The sequence below is a fragment of the Anolis sagrei genome, chromosome 7, assembly GCF_037176765.1.
Source record: "Anolis sagrei isolate rAnoSag1 chromosome 7, rAnoSag1.mat, whole genome shotgun sequence".
In the NCBI taxonomy this organism is placed as follows: domain Eukaryota; kingdom Metazoa; phylum Chordata; class Lepidosauria; order Squamata; family Dactyloidae; genus Anolis; species Anolis sagrei.
In genome coordinates, this window is record NC_090027.1 from 15,158,263 (window position 1) to 15,185,911 (window position 27,649).

General features: G+C 43.4%; 1 protein-coding gene and 1 long non-coding RNA gene across 6 annotated transcripts in view; one reads left to right on the forward strand and one right to left on the reverse strand.

Annotated features, from left to right (window-relative positions):
* OGDH (oxoglutarate dehydrogenase) overlaps window positions 1-10,116 on the forward strand; it is an 82,956-nt gene extending 72,840 nt beyond the window's left edge. For all 5 annotated transcript variants that reach the window (XM_060787211.2, XM_060787213.2, XM_060787209.2 and 2 more), the window contains 5 exons: window positions 979-1,101; window positions 1,765-1,837; window positions 5,101-5,264; window positions 5,775-5,929; window positions 8,521-10,116. In XM_060787211.2, coding sequence (XP_060643194.2) covers window positions 979-1,101; window positions 1,765-1,837; window positions 5,101-5,264; window positions 5,775-5,929; window positions 8,521-8,641 — 636 coding nt within the window. In that variant the 3' untranslated portion in view covers window positions 8,642-10,116. The remainder of the gene's footprint in view (window positions 1-978; window positions 1,102-1,764; window positions 1,838-5,100; window positions 5,265-5,774; window positions 5,930-8,520) is intronic.
* On the reverse strand, window positions 92-27,232 carry LOC132782419 (uncharacterized). Its single transcript, XR_009632083.2, has 2 exons — window positions 27,085-27,232; window positions 92-1,890 (listed from the first exon to the last, which is right to left on the reverse strand). It is a non-coding gene; the product is annotated as an uncharacterized lncRNA (long non-coding RNA).
* Window positions 27,233-27,649: the final 417 nt, after the last annotated feature.

The window sequence follows — 27,649 nt, forward strand, 5'->3', positions numbered from 1 at the left end:
TGTGCTCCCCTACCTTACAACACAGATACATAAGTGCTTGGGATACTTCCTAGATTATAAAAACCATACTGAATCCCCTGCCAGCCATTAGTGATGTCTGTATTTTATTTATTAACTAGCTTAGTTACCCAACAATGCCCAGGTTAGATCTTATATAATGATAAATATTAGGAATAGTCATTGTTTGGTTTTGCATTTTATCAGTGGTCCCATTAGAAAATACATACCGATGTGGGTAAACTTTATTTCCTGTCATCATCTGGCATCGCCCCCAAACTGCACTACTATTTAAAGTTAATCATGATGGGTATGTGTGCCAAATTATGTCCAGATCCATAATTGGTGGGATTCACAGTGCTCTTCACCTATAGTTGAACTACAACTCCCATCGTCCTCTGTCAGTGCTCCCAGATCCTGCCAGTAATTAAATTTGGTCATGAATTATATGTGAGCCAAGTTTGGCCCTGATCCATCGTGGTGGGAGTCACGGGGATCTCTGGATGTGGGAGCCATCTTGAAAAACACAAACAAGCTTAGATACATGCAAACATACACACTTACATATATATTGACTTTTATTATATACATAGCAGATAGAAGATTAATATATATAATGGTATTGTACTTCAGATAGGCAATTAATAGATCAAACAGCCAAATGTGTGTTGGTAGGGGATGGACTGCTTTGTATGTGTGTGTGTGTGTGTGTGTGTGTTAAGTTGCTTCTTCACTTAAAATGACCTCTCAGATTTTATAGGGTTTTCTTAGGCAAGGAATCATCAGATATGGTTTGGTTCCTTCCTCCGAAATAAGACCTGAGATTAATTAGCAGTCTCCCACCTAAGTAATAATCAGTGCTGACCCTACTTAGCTTCCAGGATCACACAGGATCTGGTGCTTTTGGGGTATTTAAGTTGCTTTAGCCACATGCATATAGTTCTGTCTGACTTTTGAGCCCTCATTGTCATCTTTCTACAGAAACTAGATGATTTTGATGTCCGACAGCTGTATGACTGCAATTGGATTGTAGTGAACTGTTCTACGCCAGCAAACTTTTTCCATGTTGTGCGGAGGCAGATACTTCTCCCCTTCCGGAAACCGGTCAGTATTAAGTATAGCTTCCTTAGCATAATTTTCCGACTCTGATTATAGATTCAATCCACATATGATAGCAGTGATATGATGGAATGACTCTAAACTTGTGTAAGGTTGTTTTATTCCATAGTTTTATCACTGCATCAATCAAAGACAAAGTTCTGTTGCATGCGAGAACTAAAACTGTGCCTCTAAAAGCAAAGTCCTGAAAGAAATTGAAAGTTTATTTTGCATATTTTGTGGTTGCCTCTATTATGTATTTTTACAGCCTCTCATTTGGTTCTCTGTTTCTAATTTCAAATGCCTGTGCACAGAAATGTTTTATGTTTTCTGCATTGTATTTCTGTCTTTCATAACTTTTACAGTGACCTTTGCACATTAATTTATTAAGAGCTGTTACAGATATAGTTAATTATATTTATCTTCGACTTTTCTTCAGCTGTCAAAACCTGGTCGGTAGTCTGTATTTCTGCAAACATAGTGTTTTCCAAGTTGTTCCTGGGTTCATTTCAGACTACTTAAAAATACAAAATCTGTGTATTATGGACTTCAGGTTATTTATGCTTTCATTAAACAACTCCTAAATGTTAGTATGATAATTCAGTGCTTACTCAGAAAGTGTTTCAGTCTCAGTCTTGACACTGAATCTGGAATCCATTCCTTTTTCAGCTCATTGTCTTCACTCCAAAGTCATTGTTGCGTCATCCTGAAGCTCGGTCCAGCTTTGATGACATGTTGACAGGTACAGTAGACTTGATAATGAATTCAGGAAAATGCCTTGTGTTGTTTTCTCTGCTGAAAGACACACAATATGGCAGCCAGGAAAGGAAATGTATTGCTTTTAGGTCAAAAGTGAAGTTATTCTTCATGTTCCAAAAAGACAACAAATTTTCTGCCCATGTCTTAATTTGTAGTTGAAGATGTGTTTCCAGATCTTCCTTCATCTGTATTATACATACCGTATAAGCTGACATGAATATAAGCCAAGGCACCTAATTTTACCACAAAAAAGTAGGAAAACTTATTGACTTGAGTATAAGGCAAGGGTGAGAAATGCAACAGCTGCTGGTAAATTTCAAAATAAAAATAGATACCAATAAAATTACATTAATTGAGGCATCAGAGGGTTAAATGTTTTTGAATATTTTCCATATTTCAAAGAAAATCAGTAAATAGCTCTGTAAGTGGAAAAGTAGGGTCAACAAAAACAATATGGTCTCAACAATAACTTTATAAAAATAATAATAGAAATTAATTTGTATCCCACCCTATCTCCCCATGGGGACTGAGGCCTGCTTCCAACATAATAACAGGCAAACATTCAATGCCTATATAAACAATACAAAGCTAGAGGGGAGGGGAACACGTGAGGGGAAAATTCCCATATAAAATAATGTATACATATAAATACAGATATACAGGTATATGGAAATCTCTGGATATCTATATGTATATAGGATTTGCAAAGACCTGAAAACATATGAGGGGGAAACTTCCAAGGAAACAAAAATGCACATATAAAGTTAATACTCAAGGCGCAATTGCACACTGTACCAAAAGAGAAAAAATAGGACAAGTGCAAAGAAGCCAGAATGGATGTCCAAAGAACTTCTAACTGTGCTAAGACACAAGAGACATGCACAAGAAGTGGAAAAAGGGAGAAATCACCAAAGAAGAATTCAAACAAATAGCCAACACCTGTAGGGAAAAGGTCCGCAAGGCTAAAGCACAAAACGAGCTCAGGCTTGCCAGGGACATTAAAAACAATAAAAAGGACTTCTTTTCTTATGTCAGTAGAAAAAGGAAAAACAAGGAGGCGATAGGATCCCTTTGAGGAGAAGATGGGGCAATGCTGACAGGGGATAGGGAAAAGGCAGAACTACTTAATACCTTCTTTGCCTCAGTCTTCTCACTAAAAGAAAGTCATCTTCAACCTCAGCAAGATGGAGTGGATGAGGGATTAGAGGACATCCAACCCCAAATTGGGAAACAAGTCGTCCAGGATTACCTGGCCACTCTAAATGAGTTCAAGTCCCCAGGGCCAGATCAACTGCACCCAAGAGTATTGAAGGAACTAGCAGAAGTCATTTCGGAACCATTGGCAATAATCTTTGAGAGTTCTTGGAGAACGGGAGAAGTTCCAGCAGATTGGAGGAGGGCCAATGTGGTCCCAATCTTCAAGAAGGGAAAAAAGGATGACCCAAACAACTACCGTCCGGTCAGCCTCATGTCGATACCAGGCAAGATTCTGGAAAAGATTATTAAGGAAGTGGTCTGCAAACACTTAGAAACAAATGCGGTCATCGCTAATACTCAACATGGATTTATCAAAAACAAGTCATGCCAGACTAATCTGATCTCTTTTTCAATAGAGTTACAAGCTGGGTAGATACGGGGAATGCCGTGGATGTAGCGTACCTGGATTTCAGTAAGGCCTTCGACAAGGTCCCCCATGACCTTCTGGCAAACAAACTAGTCCAATGTGGGCTAGGCAAAACTACGGTGAGGTGGATCAGTAATTGGTTAAATGGATGAACCCAGAGGGTGCTCACCAATGCTTCCTCTTCATCCTGGAAAGAAGTGACAAGTGGAGTGCCGCAGGATTCTGTCCTGGGCCCGGTCCTGTTCAGGATCTATATTAATGACTTAGATGAAAGGCTAGAAGGCATTATCATCAAGTTTGCAGACGACACCAAATTGGGAGGGATAGCCAATACTCCAGAGGACAGGATTCAAAACAATCTTGACAGATTAGAGAGATGGGCCAAAACTAACAAAATGAAGTTCAACAGTGACAAATGCAAGATACTCCACTTTGGCAGGAAAAACGAAATGCAAAGATACAGAATGGGGGACAATGCCTGGCTTGAGAGCAGTACGTGTAAAAAAGATATTGGAGTCCTCGTGGACAACAAGTTAAACATGAGCCAACAATGTGATGTGGCGGCAAAAAAAGCCAATGGGATTTTGGCCTGTATCAAGAGGAGCATAGTGTCTAGATCTAGGGAAGTCATGCTACCCCTCTTTGGTTAGACCACACCTGGAATATAGTGTCCAATTCTGGGCACCACAATTCAAGAGAGATATTGACAAACTGGAATGTGTCCAGAGGAGGCCGACTAAAATGATCAAGGGTCTGGAGAACAAGCCCTATGAGGAGCAGCTTAAGGAGCTGGGCATGTTTAGCCTGAAGAAGAGAAGGCTAAGAGGAGAGATTACAGCCATGTATAAATATGTGAGAGGAAGCCACAGGGAGGAGGGAGCAAGCTTTGTTTCTGCTGCCTTGGAGACTAGGACGAGGAACAATGACTTCAAACTACAAGAGAGGAAATTCCATCTGAACATGAGGAAGAACTTCCTGACTGTGAGAGCCGTTCAGCAGTGGAACTCTCTGCCCCGGAGTGTGATGGAGGCTCCTTCTTTGGAAGCTTTTAAACAGAGGCTGGATGGCCATCTGTCAGGGGTGATTTGAATGCAATATTCCTACTTCTTGGCAGGGGGTTGGACTTGATGGCCCATGAGGTCTCTTCCAACTCTTTGATTCTATGATTAATGCATTTAGATACGCACACAAAAAGTCAGGAAATTGGATGGGTTTGAAAGAGAGCCATACAAACAAGGAGGACATGAAATATATCTCCTTTCCCTCCTTCCCTCCCTTTTAACTGGAAAAGAAGAAATACTGTCAAGAGAGGTGAAGAGACAGAAATATATCATATATCGCAAGCAATGGCCTCCAGTCTCCACTATACAGTACTTGAAAGGCAAACCATATCCTTTTAAAAGTTCCAGCAGGAAATCCCTTTCTTTCTTTACCAATTTAATATATTACTATTTATATATTTATATGTTTTATATTTATTTATATATATTGCTATTTATATATTTGCAAGCTTCAGAGGGTGAGGACTATCTCCTCATTCTCTTTAAAGTGGTGGAAGGATAAATTGGTGGAAGGATATTAGCTATATCGAATGACAACAACCTGCGCTCCATTCGTTGCAGGCACACATTTCCAGCGCATTATTCCAGAAAATGGTGTTGCTGCACAAAATCCAGAAGGGGTGAAGCGAATCCTCTTCTGCACTGGGAAAGTGTACTATGAGCTCACTAGGGAGCGCAAAACCAGGGATATGGAAGCAGACGTGGCCATCACTAGGGTGGAGCAGGTATGGCATTTGTGGGAAATATTTTTTCTGCAATTTAAAATAATTGGTGGGGGCCTGTCACCTGGCTTTTTGATGTTTGAAATGTAATTGTTCTAAAGCCTTGCTTTAAAGCAGAGATGGGCAGACCTTGGCCCTCCAGGTGTTTTGGACTTCAACTCCCACAATTCCTAACAGCCAAAACACCTGGAGGGCCAAAGGTTGCCCATGCCTGCTTTAAACTTAAAGGCATTTTTATGAAGAACTTCCAAAGTTTTTAATAATGTTTTTAATAATGGGCAAATTTTAATAATGTTAGCAGATCTGTTTTAGATTGAAGAAATGGAGTCATTTCTCATTCAGATATTCTGAAGGCTTAACAAAACTATCTTGCTTACTAACTCTACAGAATACCTGAGCTTTCAAGTCAACTTGTGATTCAGTGTCAACTTTTTCTCTATGGTAATTTGTGTAAGCTGTTGACGTCTTCAAAGCCATTATGAACTAGATGCCTTTTTTCTGCACTGCTTACAGTTATCCCCATTCCCCTTCGACCTCCTGTTGAAGGAGTTCCATAAATACCCCAGTGCGGACCTGGTTTGGTGTCAAGAGGAGCACAAAAACCAAGGGTATTATGATTATGTAAAGCCTCGACTTCGCACAACCATTGACCGTGCAAAGCCAGTGTGGTAAGTTCTCCCTTCGGACAATTTGATAATTTGATATTTAAGAGACAAATGGGAAGTTTTCTATTTTCCCTCTGAAGTGGACATAATAACAATAACAATAATAATAATAATAATAATAATAATAATTTATTTATACCCCGCCACCATCTTCCCAAGTGTCTTGGAGCAGCTTACATGAGGCCAGGCCCAACAGTACATCAATAAACAAAAGCAATAAATACAATACAATTAATATAAATCACATATAAACAATACAGTAACATACAAGGATTAAAAAACCTATGGCCGGGCCAAATGTAATAGTTTAAAAAATTAAAAAAATAAACGCTGGGCATGAACAAGGTGTAGGATATAACTGATAAAGGGTTTTCAAAGAGAGATGAGGGAACACAGTCAATCCTAAATCAGTGGTAAAGTGCATTCTGAGGGCATATTGCTGAGAATTTTCCTTATTCTGGGAAGGCACACTGGAACAACCATGTTTTCAGGCTCCTCCTAAAGACTGCCAGAGTTGGGGCATGCCTGATGTCCTTGAGAAGTGAGTTCCAGAGTCGGGAGGCCACCACCGAGAAGGCCCTCTCCATAAGTGAGGATTATGTGTATGACCATGTATGAAAGCGAGAAAATAGAATAATAGAAAACTAGTATTCAGTTTTAAATACTACTCAATACTCTTAGGCAGAAAAAATGAAATGCAAAGATACAGAATTGGGGATGCCTGGCTCAACAGCAGTATGTGTGAAAAAGATCTTGGAGTCCTCGTAGTCAAGTTAAATATGAGCCAACAATGTCATGCAGTGGCAAAAAAAAAAAAAAAAGCCAATGTGCTTTTGCCTGCATCAACAGGAGTCTAGTGTCTAGTTCCAGGGATGTCATGCTTCCCCTCTCTTCTGCCTTGGTTAGACCACACCTCGAATACTGTGTTCAAATCTGGGCACCACAATTTAAAGAAGATGTTGTCAAGCTGGAATGTGTCCAGAGGATGGCACCTAAAATGATCAAGGGTCCGGAGAACAAGCCCTATGAGGAGCAGCTTAAAGAGCTGGGCATATTTAGCCCGCAGAAAAGAAGGCTGAGTGGGGACATGATGAAGGCCATGTGTAAAGATGTGAAGGGAAGTCATAGGATGGAGCAAGCTTGTTTTTTGCTGTCCTGGAGACTAGGATGCGGAACAATGGCTTCAAACTACAATTCCACCTGAACATTAGGAAGAACTTCCTAACTGTGAGAGCTGTTTAGTAGTGGAACTCTCTGCCCTGGAGTATGGTGGAGGCTCCCTCTTTGGAGGCTTTTAAACAGACTGGATGGCCATCTGTTGAGGGTGCTCTGAATATTATTTTCCTGCTTCTTGGCAGGTGGTTGGACTGGATGGCCCATAAGGTCTCTTCCAACTCTATGATTCTATGTATAAAGATGTGAAGGGAAGTCATAGGGAGGAGGGAGCAAGCTTGTTTTCTGTTGCCCTGGAGACTAGGATGCGGAATAACGGCTTCAGACTACAGGAAAGGAGATTCCACCTGAACATTAGGAAGAACTTCCTAACTGTGAGAGCTGTTTAAGAGTGGAACTCTCTGCCCAAGAGTGTGGTGGAGGCTTTTAAACAGAGACTGGATGACCATCTGTTTTTTAAATCCTTGTGTGTTACTGTTTATTAGTTATTGTTTATATGTGATTTATATTAATTGTATTTATTGTTTTTGTTTATTGCTTTTGTTTATTGATGTACTGTTGGGATTGGCCTCACGTAAGCCGCTCCGAGTCCCTTGGGGAGATGGTGGCGGGGTATAAATAAAGTTTTTATTATTATTATATTATTATTATCTGTTGGGGGTGCTTTGAATATGATTTCCCTGCTTCTTGGCAGGAGGCTGGACTGGATGGCCCATGGGGTCTCTTCCAACTCTATGATTCTATAATACTGCTTTTGTGCTGGGGCTTAAATTGGTTACTTTAATTCTTGGTTGATGAGCAAACCCTATTTGCACTACTGGTGGAAGAGAAATGGTCCAGCCTGGGAAGACAGGTAAATAATAATAAATAACACTTTATTTGTACCTCGCTACCATCTCCCCAAGGGACTTGGTGCGGCTTACATGAGGCTGAGCCCAAACACAACAATACAAACAGTAATAACAACAATACAAACAATTAAAAATAAAACATGGACAATACAATAATGCAACATTAGCAATAAGACCACACAATTAAAAACTATGGGAAGGCCAAATGTAAAATTAAAATTGAAAATAATACTGGAACATGGGCGAAAAAGTGATGGGGCGTTTGTGGAAAACATACAAGCAGACCTAAAATGTAAAGTGCTTTGGAGGACAAAGTGCTATGGGATCATTATTCTGGGAAGGCACACTGTATGTAAAGAAAGAGACACCAACTTGGCCGAAACATAGATGGAACAGCATCCAACCATGATGTCTTGACAACTAGCCGAGGCAGGGAGGATCAAAGTGGAAAGCACCATGTGAACTCCCACAGTGTGTGTGTGTGTGTGTGGCATGGCGGTAGGTGAGCCTTTGAATACCACTTTCAGTAAGCATTGCATCTCTCTTGTTTCCTTCCTCTCCATGTCCCAGGTATGCTGGGCGTGAACCTGCTGCTGCACCAGCCACCGGCAACAAGAAGACTCACCTGACTGAATTGCAGCGCTTCCTGGACACTGCCTTCAACCTCGACTCTTTCAAGGGCTTGTCTTAGATAACACTTGGAAATGGCTCTGCAGCACACTTTGTGTGTGTGTTTCTGTCTAGCTCTGTTCCCTTCCTGTCCATGCCCTTAACTGTAGACCTTCTTAACTAACTTAAGGCACCCATTATTAACCTGTTCTTTGCTGTCGAGGAATCGCCTCTTCAGTGACCCATCTGGAATGTTTGTAATACATTTTCTCTGTCAAGTGCTGCCCCTCATACCTCTGGAACAGTAGGGTTTCACTCCAACACAGTCTTGTGTTCTTCCTGAAAACCCCAGATTAGCCAGTTGTCCTGCTCCAGAGTGTGGACTATGCTAGGACTAACATTTGCTTTCCAAATGGGTCTTGGTGTCGGAAAATCTGATGGCCCCGGGCCGTCCATAAATTGTTATTTTGAACCTCTAGGTTCAACCATTGATGGTGGTATTCTCATTCCCGTTTGAACTGGCATAAAGCTTCACTTCCCTTACCTTATGGCACTGAAATCCACAACTGCCATCTTGAAGCACTGCAGCTCTCTCCTTTGGCTTAGAGAGCATTTGTCCCTGTTGTGCATCCTGACAACCAAATTCAGACATTCTGTTGCAGAGGGTTCCTTTCCTTTTTGAAAAAAAAAAGATGAAGGAATGCAGCAGGATACTGATCTCTGACCCCTTTGTTTTACAACTTGCAATCCTTAGTAATTTTATGTCACATCATGTGTTGGTGTGAGTGAGAAGGGTTAATCAGGACACATTCACCTCTCACTTCTCCGTTGGCAAGTTAGCGATCTGCTTAGCTGCGCAATCGTAAAAACACAAGGCCACAAACAGCTTTGTGCATTTAACCATTGCTCTACTGGAAAGCTGCACACACTAGCTTAAACTACAATTTGAAAATGTCACACTACACAAACAATTCCTCTGACATCATGGATATCCATATTAATAATATCCAAGGATTCTGGCATGTAGTCACATTGACTTTTCTGTGCACTAAGCTTCAGGTCTGCTTAGCATTTTGACTCTTGCTCTGCAATTCGAGCTTACCAATAGTTTGGAAAGATACAAAGATTAGCTGGGCTGCCTCAGACTTAAGACTCCAATAGAAAACTTAGTATTACACCTCAGCAAAGTGTTCTTAGTAATTCTCTCTCTCTCTCTCTCTCTCTCTATATATATATATATATATACATATACATATACATATATATATATATATTTCTCTTCTTTTTTCTTCTTTCTCTATCTGTTTCTTTTCTCGCTTCCTTTGCTCTTTGGTTCCATCCTTCCTTGTCTCCTTCCTTCCTTCCCTCGTTCTCTCTTTAGTGCCTTCTCTCCTTCCTTCCTTCCTTCCTTCCTTCCTTCCTTCCTTCCTTCCTTCCTTCTCTACCTTTCTTCCTTTCCTTCTCTCCTTCCCCTCTTTCTCTCCCTCCTCCCCTTCCTTCCTTCTCTTTCTCTCTCTCCTCCCTTTCCTTCCCTCCTTCTTTCCCTGTCTCTCCCTCCTCTCCCACCTTCTCTCCTTCCTTCCTTCCTTCTCTACCCTTCTTTCTTTCCTTCTTTCTCTCCTTCCCTCCTTCTATCCCTCTTTCTCTCCCTCCTCTCCCACCTTCTTCCTTCCTTCTCTACCCTTCCTTCTTTCCTTCTTTCTCTCCTTCCCTCCTTCTTTCCCTCTTTCTCTCCCTCCTTCTCTCCTCCCTTCCTTCTCTACCCTTTCTTTCCTTCCTTCTTTCCTTCCTTCCCCCTTTCTGTGTGTGTTTTGTGTGTGTATGCATATATGTGTGTTTGTGTATATATTTGTGGTTTTGCACATGTGTTGTAATGTTTGGTGGTTTTTTGTGTGTGTGTGTGTGTTTTTGGCTTTTTAAGTCCCTTCTGCTATGTTTTTCAGTGTTTTTATGAGTGATAGTCACTCGTTGGCCTGAGAGGTGTATTGTGTCCAAATTTGGTGTCAATTCATCCAGTGGTTTTTGAGTTTTGTTTGCAAACGAACATTACATTTTTATTTATATAGATGTAATGTTCATTTGTGGGATTAACACAACTCAAGAACCAGTGGACGAATGGACACCAAATTTGGACGCAATACACCTCTCAGGCCAGCGAGTGACCATCACTCATAAAAACACTGATAAACACACCGGAAGGGACTTAGAAAGCCAAAAAACGCATGCACAAAACCACACATATACAAGCAAATACATGTATATACGCATATAAACACACGTATATGCATATATACACACACAAAAGCTCACATACACAGACTGGGCCACAACAACGCAGGGTGAGGGACAGCTTGTAATGTATATGTATATAATATACACCAGGTAATGGGCAAACTTTGGCCATCCGGGTGTTTTGGACTTCAACTCCCACAATTCCTAAAAGCCAGTAGGCTGTTAGGAATTGTGGGAGTTGAAGTCCAAAACACCCGGATGGCCAAAGTTTGCCCATTACCTGGTGTATATTATATACATTATATATATATATAGAGAGAGAGAGAGAGATCCATTTGAATCAGTTTTTTTCCTTCACAGCAGAGTGAGGTTGCACTTTTCCTGAATTTCTAGCAAATGAGGTCACATTTTGCTGCTCACTTGTTTCAAAAGTTTCTTGCTTAACAATCACTGCAATTTTTATCAGTTTAGCTATGTTTTAAATTATTACTTGTGGATTTGGAATTGGCAGATAAAATATTTTTTTAAGTTGATGCAAATTGCGTAAAGACATCTGGATCATGAACTTTGACATTTGTTATATGTAGTCTGCAAAAAAATTGAATCAGTGTCTCTTCTACACAACTTTCTATCCACATAATTACTTGTGCCAATTGGCTCAAACATGGATGAAAACAACTAGTGATTGTGGTGCTAGGCTTGTGTTATCCTAGTTCTGCAAACATAGACTACAAGGGATTGTCGAAGGCTTTCATGGCCGGAATCACTGGGTTGTTTTAGGTTTTTTGGGCTATATGGCCATGTTCTAGAGGCATTCTCTCCTGACGTTTCGCCTGCATCTATGGCAAGCATCCTCAGAGAATGCAACCTCTGAGGATGCTTGCCATAGATGCAGGCGAAATGTCAGGAGACAATGCCTCTAGAACAGTGGATCTCGACCTGGGGTCCCCAGATGTTTTTAGCCTACAACTCCCAGAAATCATTGACCCAAGACTTATCTTTTTGATTAAGAAACTGCATAACCAAAATCTATGCCAGATAAAAGACCACAGGGGATTCCTGTCAAACCTGATCCTGGTTCAAAAGGGAGTCAAATTCCCAGAAATCCCAGCTAGTTTACCAGCTGTTAGGATTTCTGGGAGTTGAAGGCCAAAAACACCTGGGGACCCCAGGTTGAGAACCACTGCTCTAGAACATGGCCATATAGCCCAAAAAAACCTACAACAACCCATAGACTACAAGGTTAAAGCTACATGCAGGAATAGCTTAATACAGGCATGGGCAAACTTTGGCCCTCCAGGTGTTTTGGACTTCAACTCCCACAGTTCCTAACAGCCAGTAGGCTGTTAGGAATTGTGGGAGTTGAAGTCCAAAACACTGAGAAGCTGTACAACCAAATGCAGTCCAAAAAGAGCCTGTCTGAATGTTGAAACTGGTTGTCTATGTGTTATGGCCTTAGAGAAGTCCAGGAGGTAGTTCCTTTGTATGCGTCTTGGGGCTCTTTGTCATGCTACCTTTTAGGGTGTCTTTTGCTTTTCGAGTCTATATCCTGCGGCCAACGCTTGGACACCTTCAGCACTTGTCATGTCTTCCCAATAACTTAATGAGAGCTCAAAGCTGATGGGTTCCATGTGAACCTGAGTGTTTCTATTCCCTCACCAATATGCACAATGGAATATCTTGACTATCCTTGGGCAGGATTGCCTTTATCTTCTGCATGAAGTCCATCCAGTTCAGCACACGCACACCATGCACACGCACACCCCCGCTTGTGGCCTTTGCATCAGGGATTGATGGCTCTCATTATCCATTGCTAATAACTGACATTATTATAATTATGCAGCAATAGATCAGTAGCAGAATGTATCTCAGTGCTTTGGCTGCACCTTCCTTTGGGCTTAACATAATTGGGATGGTCGTGGCTGCAGTGATTTGATTTGGCAAGGGCATCCCAAGACCAAGGGATGTGCCTGGGACACAACACATGGCACCCACAGAATCACATGTCTTCCTAAGTCTTTTTCTGTTCTGTGTCATTCTCCTGAGTGGAAGTAGGTTCTGAAGATGGATGTGATCTTAATTTCCTCTCATCCCTCTCCAAAAATTACTGGCTTTTCTGGGTGTCTTCATTGGGAGATGTCCAGCCCTGATCCATTTGACTAACCTGGACATTTTGGAACGAAGTCCAATTTCTTCCTTCTCTAGCTCTCTTCTGTTCATGCTGCCAGTCAAACTAAAAGACTTGTGCCATCTTCTGAATAAAGACTTTTCTATAATTAAAAAAGTATAAGTGCTGCTTCACTAGTAGGAACAGCACAATCCAAAATGATGCCCACTGTTTGAGGGGGACAGTGTTGAGATTTGTGTTTTTATGGTTGCTCCAAATGGGATTGTGACCTCTATTCCTCAGCTTTGCAAAATAAAGATATTGAGTGTTGTCAGAGCAGAGGCTGGTGAGAGAGGAAAGTTGTCTGTTCTAGGCCAGCATTACCCTGGAGTTTCCTTCAGACTCAGAGCCTGACTTATTTATTTTGGTTTGAAATAAAACATCAAACAGAGAATGTGTCTGGCTTCAACAATAAAGCCTGATATTCTGGCCAAAATGTGTTCAGCTTGCTCAATTGTCTGAGACTCATTTTTTACCTAGTATCAATGACACAGGCCTTTTCTGAAAGCAGGTGGAATAGAAATCAAGTATTTACTTAGGCGATGCCTTGTAGCCCAAGGATGATGGTTCTCTAAGTCCAGTGTCTTGGTGGTGAGTCCATAGGTAGCTGTGGAGCCCTATTCTTGATCCGCATGTTCTTCTGCACATGCGGAAAAACGTCACATGCAACTCCTGGAACGATTCAGTCAACGCTTGCGAGACGTGGACTGTCTACAGACGTCACACTCAACTCCTGGAATGATTCCATCAGCAATGCCTCTGAGAAATCCTGCAAGTCTCTTGGGAAGACAACCGGGCAAATGTCAGCTTTCTGGAAGAAGCAAAGACCACCAGCACTGAAGCCATGGTCCTCAGCCATCAACTCCGCTGGACCGGCCACATTGTCCGGATGCCCGACCACCATCTCCCAAAGCAGTTGCTCTTCTCCAAACTCAAGAACAGAAAACGGAATGTTGGAGGGCAGAAAAAGAGATTTAAAGATGGACTCAAAGCTAACCTTAAAAACTGTGGCATAGACACTGAGAACTGGGAAGCCCTGGCCCTTGAGCACTCCAGCTGGAGGTCAGCAGTGCTGTAGAATTTGAAGAGGCACAAATGGAGGGTGAAAGAGAAACGTGCCAAGAGGAAGGCGCGTCAAGCCAACCCTGACCGGGACCGCCTTCCACCTGGAAACCAGTGCCCTCAAGATAGGGCTCCACAGTCACCTACGGACCCACCGCCAGGACACCCATCTTGGAAGACAATCCTACTCAGACTACGAGGGATTGCCTAAGTAAGTAAGTTCTTCCACAGTGAGGACATTGGTTTCCAGGTAGGAGGCAGTCCCAGTCAGGGTTGGCTTGACACACCTTGGCACGTTTCTCCCTTTCACCCTCCATTCGTGCCTCTTCAAATTCCGCAGCACTACTGATCACAGCTGACCTCCAGTTAGAGCACTCAAGGGTCAAGGCTTCCCAATTCTCAGTGCCTATGCCACAACTTATAAGGTTGGCCTTAAACCCATCTTTAAATCTTTTCCTATCCATCAACATTACGTTTTCCATTCTTGAGTTGGGAGTATAGTAACTGCTTTAGAGAAGGTGATCGGGCATTCGGACAACATGGTCAATCAAGCGGAGATGGGGGCATAGGAGCATCACTTGAATACTGGTGGTCTTTGCTTCTTCCAGCATGCTGACACTTGTCCGTCTGTCTTCCCAAGAGATTTGCAGGATTTCTCGGAGGCATCACTGATGGAATCATTCCAGGAGTTGAGTGTCCACGTCTCGCATGTGTATAGCATGGTTTGGAGGACAATAGCTTTATAAACAAGCACCTTGGATGTCCCCATGGATGTCCCGATCCTCAAACACTCTCTGTTTCATTCGGAAAAGTGCTGCACTTGCAGAGCTCGGGTGGTGTTGTATGTCTGTAGAAATCAAGTAATGGTGCACTTCTACAGTTTGGCATGCTTCCTGGGAAAGCATTTACAGTATGACCACCTTATGTATGAATTTGATATCCACAGTTTCCCTTTGCCATGCTCCAAAACATATTTCCCCCACCACCTAAATATTTGTGGGCAACGCAGTTCTATATTATTGTATATTAAGGGAAAACATTGCTAACAACAAGGCAGCAGGAGACGACGGGATCCCAGCTGAACTGTTTAAAATCTTAAAAGATGATGCTGTCAAGGTGATGCATGCCATATGCCAGCAAATATGGAAAACACAAGAATGGCCATCAGACTGGAAAAAATCAACTTATATCCCCATACCAAAAAAGGGAAATGCGAAAGACTGCTCCAACTTCCGTACAGTGGCCCTTATTTCTCATGCCAGTAAGGTTATGCTCAAGATCCTGCAAGGAAGACTCCAGCAATACATGGAGCGAGAGTTGCCAGATGTTCAAGATGGGTTTAGAAAAGGCAGAGGAACGAGAGACCAGATTGCCAATATCCGCTGGATAATGGAGAAAGGCAGGGAGTTTCAGAAAAACATCTATTTTTGCTTCATTGACTATTCTAAAGCCTTTGACTGTGTGGATCATAATAAATTGTGGCAAGTTCTTGGTGGGATGGGCATCCCAAGCCACCTTGTCTCTCTCCTGAGGAATCTGTATAAGGACCAAGTAGCAACAGTCAGAACTGACCATGGAACAACAGACTGGTTCAAGATTGGGAAAAGCGTACGGCAAGGCTGCATACTCTCACCCAACCTTTTTAACTTGTATGCAGAACACATCATGCAATGTGCAGGGCTTGATGAATGCAAAGCTGGGGTGAAACATTAACAACCTCAGATATGCAGATGACACCACTCTGATGGCCGAATGCGAGAGGAGCTGAGGGGCCTTCTAATCAAGGTGAAAGAAGAAAGCGCAAAAGCTGGGTTGCAGCTAAACATCAAAAAAAGCAAGATTATGGCAACAAGAATGATTGACAACTGGGAAACAGAGGGAGAAAACATGGAGGCCGTGACAGACTTTGTATTTCTAGGTGCAAAGATTACTGCAGATGCAGACTGTGGCCAGGAAATCAGAAGACGCTTACTTCTTGGGAGGAGAGCAATGTCCAGTCTCGATAAAATAGTAAAGAGTAGAGACATCAGACTGGCAACAAAGATCTGCCTAATCAAAGCCATGGTACTCCCTGTAGTAACCTACGGATGTGAGAGCTGGACCTTAGGGAAGGCTGAGCGAAGGAAGATCAATGCTTTTGAGCTGTGGTGTTGGAGGAAAGTTCTGAGAGTGCCTTGGACTGCGAGAAGATCCAACCAGTCCATCCTCCAGGAAATAAAGCCCGGCTGCTCACTGGAGGGAAGGATACTAGAGACAAAGTTGAAGTACTTTGGACACATCATGAGGAGACAGCAAAGCCTAGAGAAGACAATCATGCTGGGGAAAGTGGAAGGCAAAAGGAAGAGGGGCCGACCAAGGACAAGATGGATGGATGGCATCCTTGAAGTGACTGGACTGACCTTGAAGGAGCTGGGGGTGGTGACGGCCGACAGGGAGCTCTGGCGTGGACTGGTCCATGAGGTCACGAAGAGTCGGAGACAACTGAACGAATGAACAACAACAACAACAAGGGAAAACAGGAGTTCTTCTGAAACATTCTCAGAGACTGGACCCTTGACTACAGTTGCAAAATATCACGTCATCTTATACAACCAGGCACTATTTAAGACAGTTTGATTTTTTTTTCAATAGCAGGAAGAGCAAGATCTGGTTTTTCCTGTTACTGCTAGATAAATGGTTTTGGCCATGGGGCATTATTCTAGTAATGAATAAGTAATGGTAGAACTATTATACAGACCTGCCTTATTGCAAAACTCTGGGAAGTTCTCTAATAACCTCCCTCTCACTAAGAGATGGCAAAACCCAGGGAGTTCCAACCCAGTGACGTCCGGAGGTACACAACTGCCCCACTCAGCTTGACAACAAAAATTTTGTTGCTATTTCATAACTGTAATTTTGCTGCTGTTATGAATTGTAATGTAAATATGTGATATGCAGGATGTATTTTCATTCACAAGACTTCTTTTCATTTTGCCAGCATTGTTGCATGCCTTATTCAAACATCTTGAACTCTCCCTAGAATCCAGAATGATCAAACTGAGGCTGTTGTATTTCAGCCATATTTTTTTATCGCGTCAGAAGCGACTTGAGAAACTGCAAGTCGCTTCTGGTGTGAGAGAATTGGCCATCTGCAGAGACGTTGCCCAAGGGATGCCCAGATATGTTACCATCCTGTGGGACGCTTCTCTCATGAGAAGCTGGAGCTGACAGACAGGAGCTGGGAGCCCCCGGAGGCGCAGTGGGTTAAACCCTTGTGCCGGCAGGACTGAAAACCGACAGGTCGCAGGTTCGAATCCGGGGAGAGGTTGATGAGCTCCCTCTGTCAGCTCCAGCCCCCCCAAATGGAGACATGAGAGAAGCCTCCCACAAGGATGATAAAAACATCAAATCATCTGGGCGTCCCCTGGGCAACGTCCTTGCAGACGGCCAATTCTCTCACACCAGAAGCGACTTGCAGTTTCTCAAGTCGCTCCTGACACGAAAAAAAAAAGACCTCGTCACTGCCGACATTCAGGTCAGCAGTTCAGGGTTTAACCGCAGCTCCTTTAGCCATATTATGAGACAGCTTGAATACGATAATGCTTGGTAAAATGGGAAACAATAGGAACAGAGAGAAGCGTCCCACAGGATGGTAATACATCCGGGCATCGTTTGGGCAACGTCTCTGCAGATAGGTTTTTTAAATCCTTGTGTGTTATTGTTAATATGTGATTTATATTAACTGTATTGTATTTATTGTTTTTGTTTATTGCTTTTGTTTATTGATGTACTGTTGAGCTTGGCCTTATGTAAGCCGCTCCGAGTCCCTTGGGGAGATGGTGGCAGGGTATAAATAAAGTTTTATAATAATAATAATTATAATAATAATAATAATAATAATAATAATTTATTTGTACCCCGCTACCATCTCCCCAAGGGACTTGGTGCGGCTTACATGAGGCCGAGCCCGAATACAATAATACAAGCAATAACAACAGTACAAGCAATTTAAAATAAAAAATAGACAATAACATATACAACATTATCAATCAATAAGACAACACACAATTAAAACAGTGGGAAGGCCAAATGTAAAATTAAAATTGGAAGTAATGCTGGGACATGGACGAGAAGGTGATAGTGGCGTTTGTGGAAGGGCATACGAGCAGACCTCAAAAATGTAAAGTGTGTTGGAGGACAAAGTGCTATGGAATCAATTATTCCGGGAAGGCACACTGGAACAACCACATCTTCAAGTTCCTCCTAAAGACTGCCAAAGTTGGGGCCTGTCTGATGTCTTTAATGAGTGAGTTCCAGAGTCGAGAGGCCACCACCGAAAAGGCCCTCTCTCTCGTCCCCACCAATCGCGCCTGCGGTGCTGGTGGGATCGAAAGCAGGGCCTCTCTGGATGATCAAAGGGATCGTGTGGGTTCATATACAAAGATGCGGTCACGCAGGTAGGCGGATCCCAAACCGTTCAGGGCTTTGTAGGCAAGAACCTGCACTTTGAATTGGGTCCAGTAAATGAATGGCAGCCAGTGGAGCTCCTTAAACAGGAGGGTTGACCGCTCCCTGTAAGGCACCCCAGTTAACAACCTGGCTGCCGCCCGTTGGATCATCTGAAATTTCTGGGCTGTTTTCAAGGGCAGCCCCACGTAGAGTGCATTGCAGTAATCCAGTCTAGAGGTGACTAAGGCGTGGACCACTTTGGCCAGATCCGCCTTCCCGAGGTATGGTTGCAGCTGGCGCACGAGTCTTGATTGTGCAAAGGCCCTCCTGGCCACCACCGACGCCTGAGTCACAAACGTAAGTGAAGAATCCAGGAGGACCCCCAAACTGCGGACCTGTGACTTCAGGGGGAGATTATTATTATTATGATTATGATTATTATGATTATGATTATTATTTTATTCCCCTTACAGGAGTATAGACTTCATAAAGGAAGCCACAGCCGTGTAATATAAACAGAATTATGAGAGTATTCTGGAGCTGTCATTCATACGATTGCTAGCAGTCAACATCTACTTGACAGCAGGTAACAAAAGCGACATTTGACTGCACTATCTCTAATTGTAGAGATGCTTCATTTCATGAGTAACACAGTCTACTCCTGTCTGGAGATTGTGAACAGGGAGGGAACGTCTTCCCAGCTCTTCCCTGGATAGTTTGCTTTGTGATGTCACTGCGCATGACATTTACAATCAGTTGGTACTGCATGCTGATGTTCATCCCTGCGTAATCTGAAGGCACTGGAGTGCTGCTGCCCCTCTGTGGGTGACAGGCCAAAAGGCATCCTTTCTGCTGCAGACTGCAAGCAGACATGACTGTCTAGGACAAGCTCAAAGTGCCTCTTGTGAACTCTACACAAACTGCAGCTGCCATCAGTTGGCAAGATGGCATCTGTCTTAATTATGCCCTTGGAGGTTTTTAAGGTAGCACCAAAACTCTTGTTTTCAGTGAATTTATTCAAATACACTTAATTCATTTTAGATAAGCATGCCAGGCTTTTCAATACAAAACTACAAGAGCTAAATCCTATCTGTCTCTCTGTGTTTAGAGAGAGCAACAATTGCAAACATGCAAAACAATGCATTCTCATTTTCTGAGCCTCAATTTTGGAGAGAGAGAGAGAGAAAAAATATGTGCTGCTGGGTGAAGAAGGGGATCAAGTGGACAGAGAAAGTGGTAAATTCCCGACCTGCCTTAAGCAGGCGGCGGTAAAACCTCTGTTAAAGAAGACCACCCTTGACCCAACTATGTAACAACTACAGACCAATTTCCAACCTCCCCTTTCTGGGGTTAAAGAAGACCACCCTTGACCCAACTGTATATAACAACTACAGACCAATTTCCAACCTCCCCTTTCTGGGCAAGGTTTCGGAGCGGGTGGTTGCCTTGCAGCTCCAGGGATTCCTCGATGACACCGATTTTCTGGATTGTTCACAGTCTGGCTTCAGGCCTGGGCACAGTACCGAGACAGCTTTGGTCACCTTGGTGGCTGACCTCCGCAGGGAACTGGACAGAGGGAGTGTGATCCTGCTGGTTCTCTTGGACATCTCAGCGGCTTTCGATACCATTGACCATGGTATCCTTCTGGGATGGGACTCGGGGGCACGCTGGGATGGGACTCGGGGGCACGATTCTGCTGTGGCTTCCTGGAGGGTCATTCCCAGTTTGTGAAGCTGGGGGACTCCTGCTTGGATCCCTGGCCATTGATCTGTGGGGTCCTGCAAGGTTCTTTTCTGTCCCCCATGCTATTTAACATCTACATGAAACCACTGGGAGAGGTCATCCGGAGTGCAGTGCCACCTCTACGCAGATGACACCCAACTCCACTACTCTTTTCATCCAGACTCCAAGGAAGTCCCGAGGATACTGGACCAGTGCCTGGCCACTGTGACGATCTGGATGAGGACGAACAAGCTGAGGATCAATCCTGACAAGACAGGGGTCCTCCAGGTCAGGGTATTGGGTGGCAACCTGTGCTGGACGGGGTTGCACTCCTCCTGAAGTCACAGGTCCGCAGTTTGGGGGTCCTCCTGGACTCAGCGCTGACACTTGATGCGCAGGTGTCGGCGGTGGCTGGGAGGGCCTTCGCACAACTAAAACTCGTGCGCCAGCTGCGACCATACCTCGTGAAGTCTGACTTGACCATGGTGGTCCATGCCTTAGTTACCTCTAGACTGGATTACTGTAATGCTCTTTACGTGAGGCTACCCTTGAAGATGTCCCGGAAACTTCAACTTGTCCAACGCTCGGCAGCCAGATTAATAACTGGGGATAATTATAGGGAGCGCTCGACTCCCATGTTTAAGGAGCTCCACTGGCTGCCATTTATTTTCCAGTACCAATTCAAGGTACAGGTCATCACCTATAAAGCCATAAATGGTTGGGGGCCCACCTACCTTCGTGACCGCATCTCTCTCCATGTACCAACCCGGGCCTTTCGATCTTCAGGAGAGGTCCTCCTTTCACCCCTACCAATCTCACAAGCTCATCTTGTGAGTACAAGGGAGAGAGCCTTCTCCTCTGTGGTTCCCCGACTTTGGAACTCTTTATCTGCTGAGATTAGGAAAGCCCCTTCACTAAAAACGTTCAAAAAGAACTTTAAAACCTGGCTCTTCCGCTGTGCCTTTGATGAGTAGGTGCACACCATGACATTTTGCACCCCCAACGTTTCCTGCTACTGGATCGCGCACCCTCCAAATGGGAAGTTTAGCCTCACAACTCTGTGTTTTTATGAGTTCCCCATAAATGTCCTGCTCCTATTTTATCTCATCACAGTCTTTTAATTGTTTTATCCTGTTTATGCGGCCAGCCCATTGTTATCGTTACTGTGATTGTCTTTATTAGAATGTTATTTTATTATTGCCTTTTTTTTCCTTCTCTTATGTAATTCTGATGATGTTGTAGTTATTCGTTGTTTTTGTTTTGATTTTATTGTCTGGGCTTGCCCTCATGTAAGCCGCTCCGAGTCACCGGGGAGATGGTGGCGGGGTATAAATAAAGATTATTATTATTATTATTATTATTATTATTATTACTCTGGCTGCATGCTGCCCTCCTGTCCTCACCCCAACTTTACTTCTTTATCTTGCTATCCAGCTGTCCAGGCCAGCCCCCGGAAAGCCACTCCAACCTTGCAACCTGATGCTGCATGCCACCACCTACCGCTACTGGTTAATTGCAGCTAATACATGGCCATCAGGCCTCCTTTCAGCCTTCTCTTCTTAGGGCTAAACATACCCAGCTCTTTAAGGCGCTCCTCATAGGGCTTGTTCTCCACAGTTTTGTTTCAAAATGAACAGCTTAGTCCTTGGACCCAGAAATTGACTTAGATATGGCACATGATTTACCCATGCAAACGTGAATGGGAGAAATGACTACAGTAATAGGGAAGCAATCCCTGAAATGCAAAAATACAGAATAGGGGACGCATGACTAGAGAGCAGTACGTGTGAAAAAGATCTTGAGGTCCTCGAGGAAAACAAGTTAAACTTGAGACAGCAATGTGATTCAGCGGCCAAAAAAGCCAATGGGATTTTGGCCTGCATCAATAGGAGTCTAGCGTCTAGATCAGGGGTCCTCAAACTTTTTAAACAGAGGTCACAGTCCCTCAAACTGTTGGAGGGCCGGATTATAATTTGAAAAAAGTATGAATGAATTCCTATGCACACTGCACATATCTTATTTGTAGTGCAAAAAACACTTAAAAACAATACAATAATTAAAATGAAGAACAATTTGAACAAATATAAAAGTATTAGTATTTCAATGGGGCCCTGCTTTTGGCTGATGAGATAGGATTGTCGTTGTTGTTGTGTGCTTTCAAGTCATTACAGACTTAAGTTGACCCTGAGCATGGGCCGGTTAGATGACCTTGGAGAGCCACATCCAACCCCCGGGCCTTAGTTTGAGGATCCCTGGTCTAGATCCAGAGAAGTCATGCTCCCCATGCTCTATTCTGCCTTGGTTAGACCACACCTGGAATATTGTGTCCAATTATGGGCACCACAATTGAAGAGAGATATTGACAAGCTGGAAAGTGTCCAGAGGAGGGCGACTAAAACGACCAAGCGTTTGGAGAACAAGCCCTATGAGAAGCGGCTTAAAGAGCTAGGCATGTTTAGCCTGAAGAAGAGAAGGCTGAGAGGAGACATGATGAGGGCCATGGATAAATATGTGAGGGAAAGTAGGAGGGAGCAAGCTTGTATTCTGCTGCCCTGGAGACTAGGACGTGGAACAATGGCTTTCAACAACAGGAAAGGAGATTCCATTTGAACATGAGGAAGAACTTCCTGACTGTGAGAGCCGTTCAGCAGTGGAACTCTCTGCCCCGGAGTGTGGTGGAGGCTCCTTCTCTGGAAGCTTTTAAACAGAGGCTGGATGGCCATCTGTCAGGGGTTATTTGAATGCAATATTCCTGCTTCTTGGCAGGGGGTTGGACTGGATGGCCCATGAGGTCTCTTCCAACTCTTTGATTCTATGATTCTATGAGGCTGGATGGCTATCTGTCAGGGGTGCTTTGAATGCACTGCATCTTGGCAAGGGGTTGGACTGGATGGCCCATGAGGTCTCTTCCAACTCTATGATTCTATGACCAGTGATGGAGTGCAGGGTCTCCTGCTTCACCTCTACTGCCCTTTGTGCCACTGGTTGTGAAGAGCCTGGACATCGTGCCAACACTGCAAGGGGCACCCTTGAGATGCCTGGCCTACTGCGACCAGCCAGGGATTTCAGACACCCTTAAGGCTGCTTTGCAAATGAGAACGGCAAGACCTAGGACGAGGAAAGGAAGAGCACCAGCCAGCTGTCACCATGGCAACAACTCTCCTTTCTGGCCTGCAGGCAGGGAGGCAGGATTCCAAAAACGTGTCCTCACAAGGAGACTATCCACCGCCACTCCACTCCTTCCTTCCCCGCTGGAGAGATATCATCTACTAATAAAATCTACATGTGTCGCTTAAATAGAGAGCAATTCCCACGACAAGCCAAGCGAAGGCCAGTTCACGACTCGTCTCCCTGTCATGGCTATTTTTTCACAAATCACAGATTAGCAACCTGTGGGTCTCCAGATGTTGTGAGTTCCAACTCTGCAATATCCGATAATTCTGGCTTGGAAATGGGTATTCTAAAGGCTCTCGTCAATTATTTTAGTCGGAAAAAGACTGGGCTGATTACAGATTACAGATTACAAGATTACAGGCTTATTTATTTATCATGTCAGGAGCGAACCAAAACAGTTGTATTGCATTAAAAACAAACAAACAAAACACAAAGTTTGCAGGCTTGGTATTCTATTAAATGTCCTTTGACCAGTATCTGGCTCCATGGAGTGCCTCTGGTGTTGCTGCAAGAAGGTCCTCCATTGTGCATGTGGCAGGACTCAGGTTGCATTGCAGCAGGTGGTCAGTGGTTTGCTCTTCTCCACACTCGTATGTCGTGGATTCCATTTTGTGGCCCCATTTCTTGAGGTTGGCTCTGCATCTTGTGGTGCCAGAGCGCAGTCTGTTCAGCGCCTTCTAAGTCGCCCAGTCTTCTGTGTGCCCAGGGGGAGTCTCTCATCTGGTATCACCCACGGATTGAGGTGCTGGGTTTGAGTCTGCCACTTTTGGACTCTCGCTTGCTGAGGTGTTCCAGCGAGTGTCTCTGTAGATCTTAGAAAACTATTTCTTGATTTAAATCATTGCCATGCTGGCTGATACCCAAACAAGGGATGAGCAGGAGATGTCACTGCCTTGGTTCTTTCACTATTGGCTGCTACTTCCCAGCGGATGTCAGGTGATGCAATACTGGCTACACAGTGTAATTTCTCCAGTGGTGTAGGGCACATGATAGTGCGGCATGCCTCATTAAGAGCCACATCCCCTGTTTTAGCGTGGTGAGATGTGTTCCACACTAGGCATGCATACTCAGCAGCAGAGTAACATAGTGCAAGGGCAGATGTCTTCACTGTGTCTGGTTGTGATCCCTAGGTTGTGCCAGTCAGCTCTCATATGATATTGTTTCTTGTGCCCACTTTTTACTTGATATTCAGGCAGTGTTTCTTGTAGGTCAGAGCACGGTCCAGAGTGACTCCCAGGTATTTGGGTGCGCTGCAATGCTCCAGTGGGATTCCTTCCCAGGTGATCTTCGGAGCTCGGGATGCTTGTCTGTTCTTAAGATGAAAGGCACATGTCTGTGTTTTAGATGAGTTAGGGATCAGCTGGTTTTCCCTGTAATAGGCAGTAAGGGCACCTAGAGCTTCGGAGAGCTTCTGTTCAACCATCTCAAAGCTCCCTGCTTGAGTGGTAATGGCATGATCATCAGCATAGATGAAACTCTTTGTCCCTTCTGGCAGTGGGTGGTCATTTGTGTAAACGTTGAGCATTGATGGAGCAAGCACACTCCCCTGAGGCAGGCCGTTCTTCTGTTTTCGCCATCTGCTTATCTAGCCCTGGAGCTCAACAAAAAAGCTCCTGTTTTGTAGCAGATTTCCTATGAGGCGGGTGAGGTGGTAGTCCTTTGTGATACTATACATTTTTATCAGGAGGAGGCGGTGGTTTACAATAGGTGAAATGAGATAATAAGTTTCTTGGAATGGTGTGTAACATAGTGCAAAACTTGGAAATGTTACTTTTCAAGACTACAGCTCCTAGAGTCCTCCAGCCCGCTTGGCCAGTGACACCTGGCCTATAAAGGAAGGATACTAGAGCCAAGATCAATTATTACAGCTGTATAGAAGTTTAAAAATATTAATTATTTATTTATTTACGACATTTATATGCCGCCCTTCTCACCCCGAAGGGGGCTCAGGGTGGCTTACAAGATATATACGCATACAATATATTATATTATTAGCATAGTACAATCTATATAAATAAAAATGTAATGTTTGTTTGTGGGATTAACATAACTCAAAAACCACTGGACGAATTGACACCAAATTTGGCCACAAGACATTTACTAACCCAAGGAGTGACTATCACTCAAAAAAATTGATTTTGTCATTTGGGAGTTGTAATTGCTGGGATTTATAGTTAACCTACAATCCAAGAGCATTCTGAACTCCACCAATGATGGAATTGAACCAAAAGTAGCACACAGGACTCCCATGACCAACAGAAACACTCGAAGGGTTTAGTGGGCATTGACCTTGAGTTTCAGAGTTGTAGTTCACCTACATCCAGAGAACACTGTGGACTCAAACAAGGATGGATCTGGACCAAACTTGGCACGAATATTCCACATGCCCAAATATGAACCCCGATGGAGTTTGGAGGAAATAAACCTTAACATTTGGGAGTTGTAGTTACTGGGATTTATAGTTCACCTACAATCAAAGAGCATTCTGAATCCCACCAGCAATAGGCCATCCAGTCCAACTCTCTTCACCAAGGCGAGAAAACGTAAACAAAGCCCTCCTGACAAAGAGCCATCTAGCCATAGATATAGATATATATGATTCACACACACACAGAGATATAATATCATAGATTTGAAAGGGACCCCGAAAGAAGGACAATTATATGTTGCATGTTCCAGAGTAGGCAAACCCGACAATCTCTACATTAACACTGACAAAGAAACAACAAGAAGTACTGTTTATCCACAAGCACAAAGACATTACATATGTTAGAAACCAACACTTTCTCATTACTTTATTTTCGAGATCACCAGACTGGGCTACAGCAACGCGTGGCAGGGGACGGCTAGTATCTATATAAATAAAAACAACTGGGCGAATTGACACCAAATTTGGCCATAAGACACCTACTAACCCAAGGAGTGACCATCACTCAAAAATTTGATTTTATCATGTGGAAGTTGTAGTTGCTGGGATTTACAGTTCACCTACAATCAGAGCATTCTGAACCCCATACATATATTAGAAACCAACAGTTTCTCATTACTTTATTTTCTAGATCACCAGACTGAGCCACAGCAACACGTTGCAGGGGACGGCTAGTCAGTATTATATATTACTATATTGTACTATACCATTATATTGTAATATTATTAGTAATAATACATGTAATATAAAATATAATTATTATATATTATTGTTATATTGTATTATATTATAATATAAATATTATATGTATATACAATATATTACATTAAATTACATTATATTATTAGCATAGCACAAGAGACAAGGTGGAACTGTCTTCTGACCCCCTCTCTGTGGCCCAGAGCAGCAGTTGTCTAAATAAGCACGTAGTCTATCCTGTTGTACTTTTTGTATCACCTATAACTAATCCTAGTGTTTTGGCTCCAGTATTATTTATTATTTATTTACCACACTTGTACCCCACCCTTCTCATGCCAAAGGGAACTCGGGGTAGCCTCATAAAGACAACATTCAATGCCGTGTGTGTGTGTGTGTGTGTGTGTGTGTGTGTGTGTATATATATTGGTAAATAAACAACTGCATTAAAATCAACTCGGTGGCTCAGTGGGTTACACCACTGAGCTGCTGAATTCGCTGACCAAAAGGTTGCAGGTTCAAATCCAGGGAAGCGGCTTGAGCTCCCACTGTTAGCCCCAGCTTCTGCCAACCTAGCCGTTCGAAAACATGCAAATGTAAGCAGATAAATACGTACCACTCCGGTGGGAAGGTAACAGCACTCCATGCAGTCATGCCAGGCACAGGACCTTGAAGGTATCTACGAACAACGCCGGCTCTTCAACTTAGAAATGGAGATGAGCACCAACCCTCAGACATGACTCCACTTAATGTCAGGGGAAAACCTTTACCTTTTACCTTTACCTAATTAAAAACATAAACATTAAAACTTCAGTTAAAATCACAAAATCCAAATCATATTCCAGGGCCAATCCAAGTCATCATTCCATTATTGTTCCAACAGCCATGGCTTTAGTTTTTTTCCTGAAGGTCAGGAGGGAGGGGGCCGATCTAATTTCACTAGGGTGGGGGTTCCATAAATGAGGGGCCACCACTGAGAAGGTCCTGTCTCATGTCTCCACCAGGCACACCTGCGAGGAGGGTGGGACCGAGAGCAGGGCCTCTCCCGATGATCTTAGCCTCTGAGGTTGATTATAGAGAGAGATACGTTCAGACAGATAAGCTAGACTGGAACCATTTAGGGATTTATAGGCTAAATCCAGAACTTTGAATTGTGCTTGGCTGCCAGTGGAACTAGCACA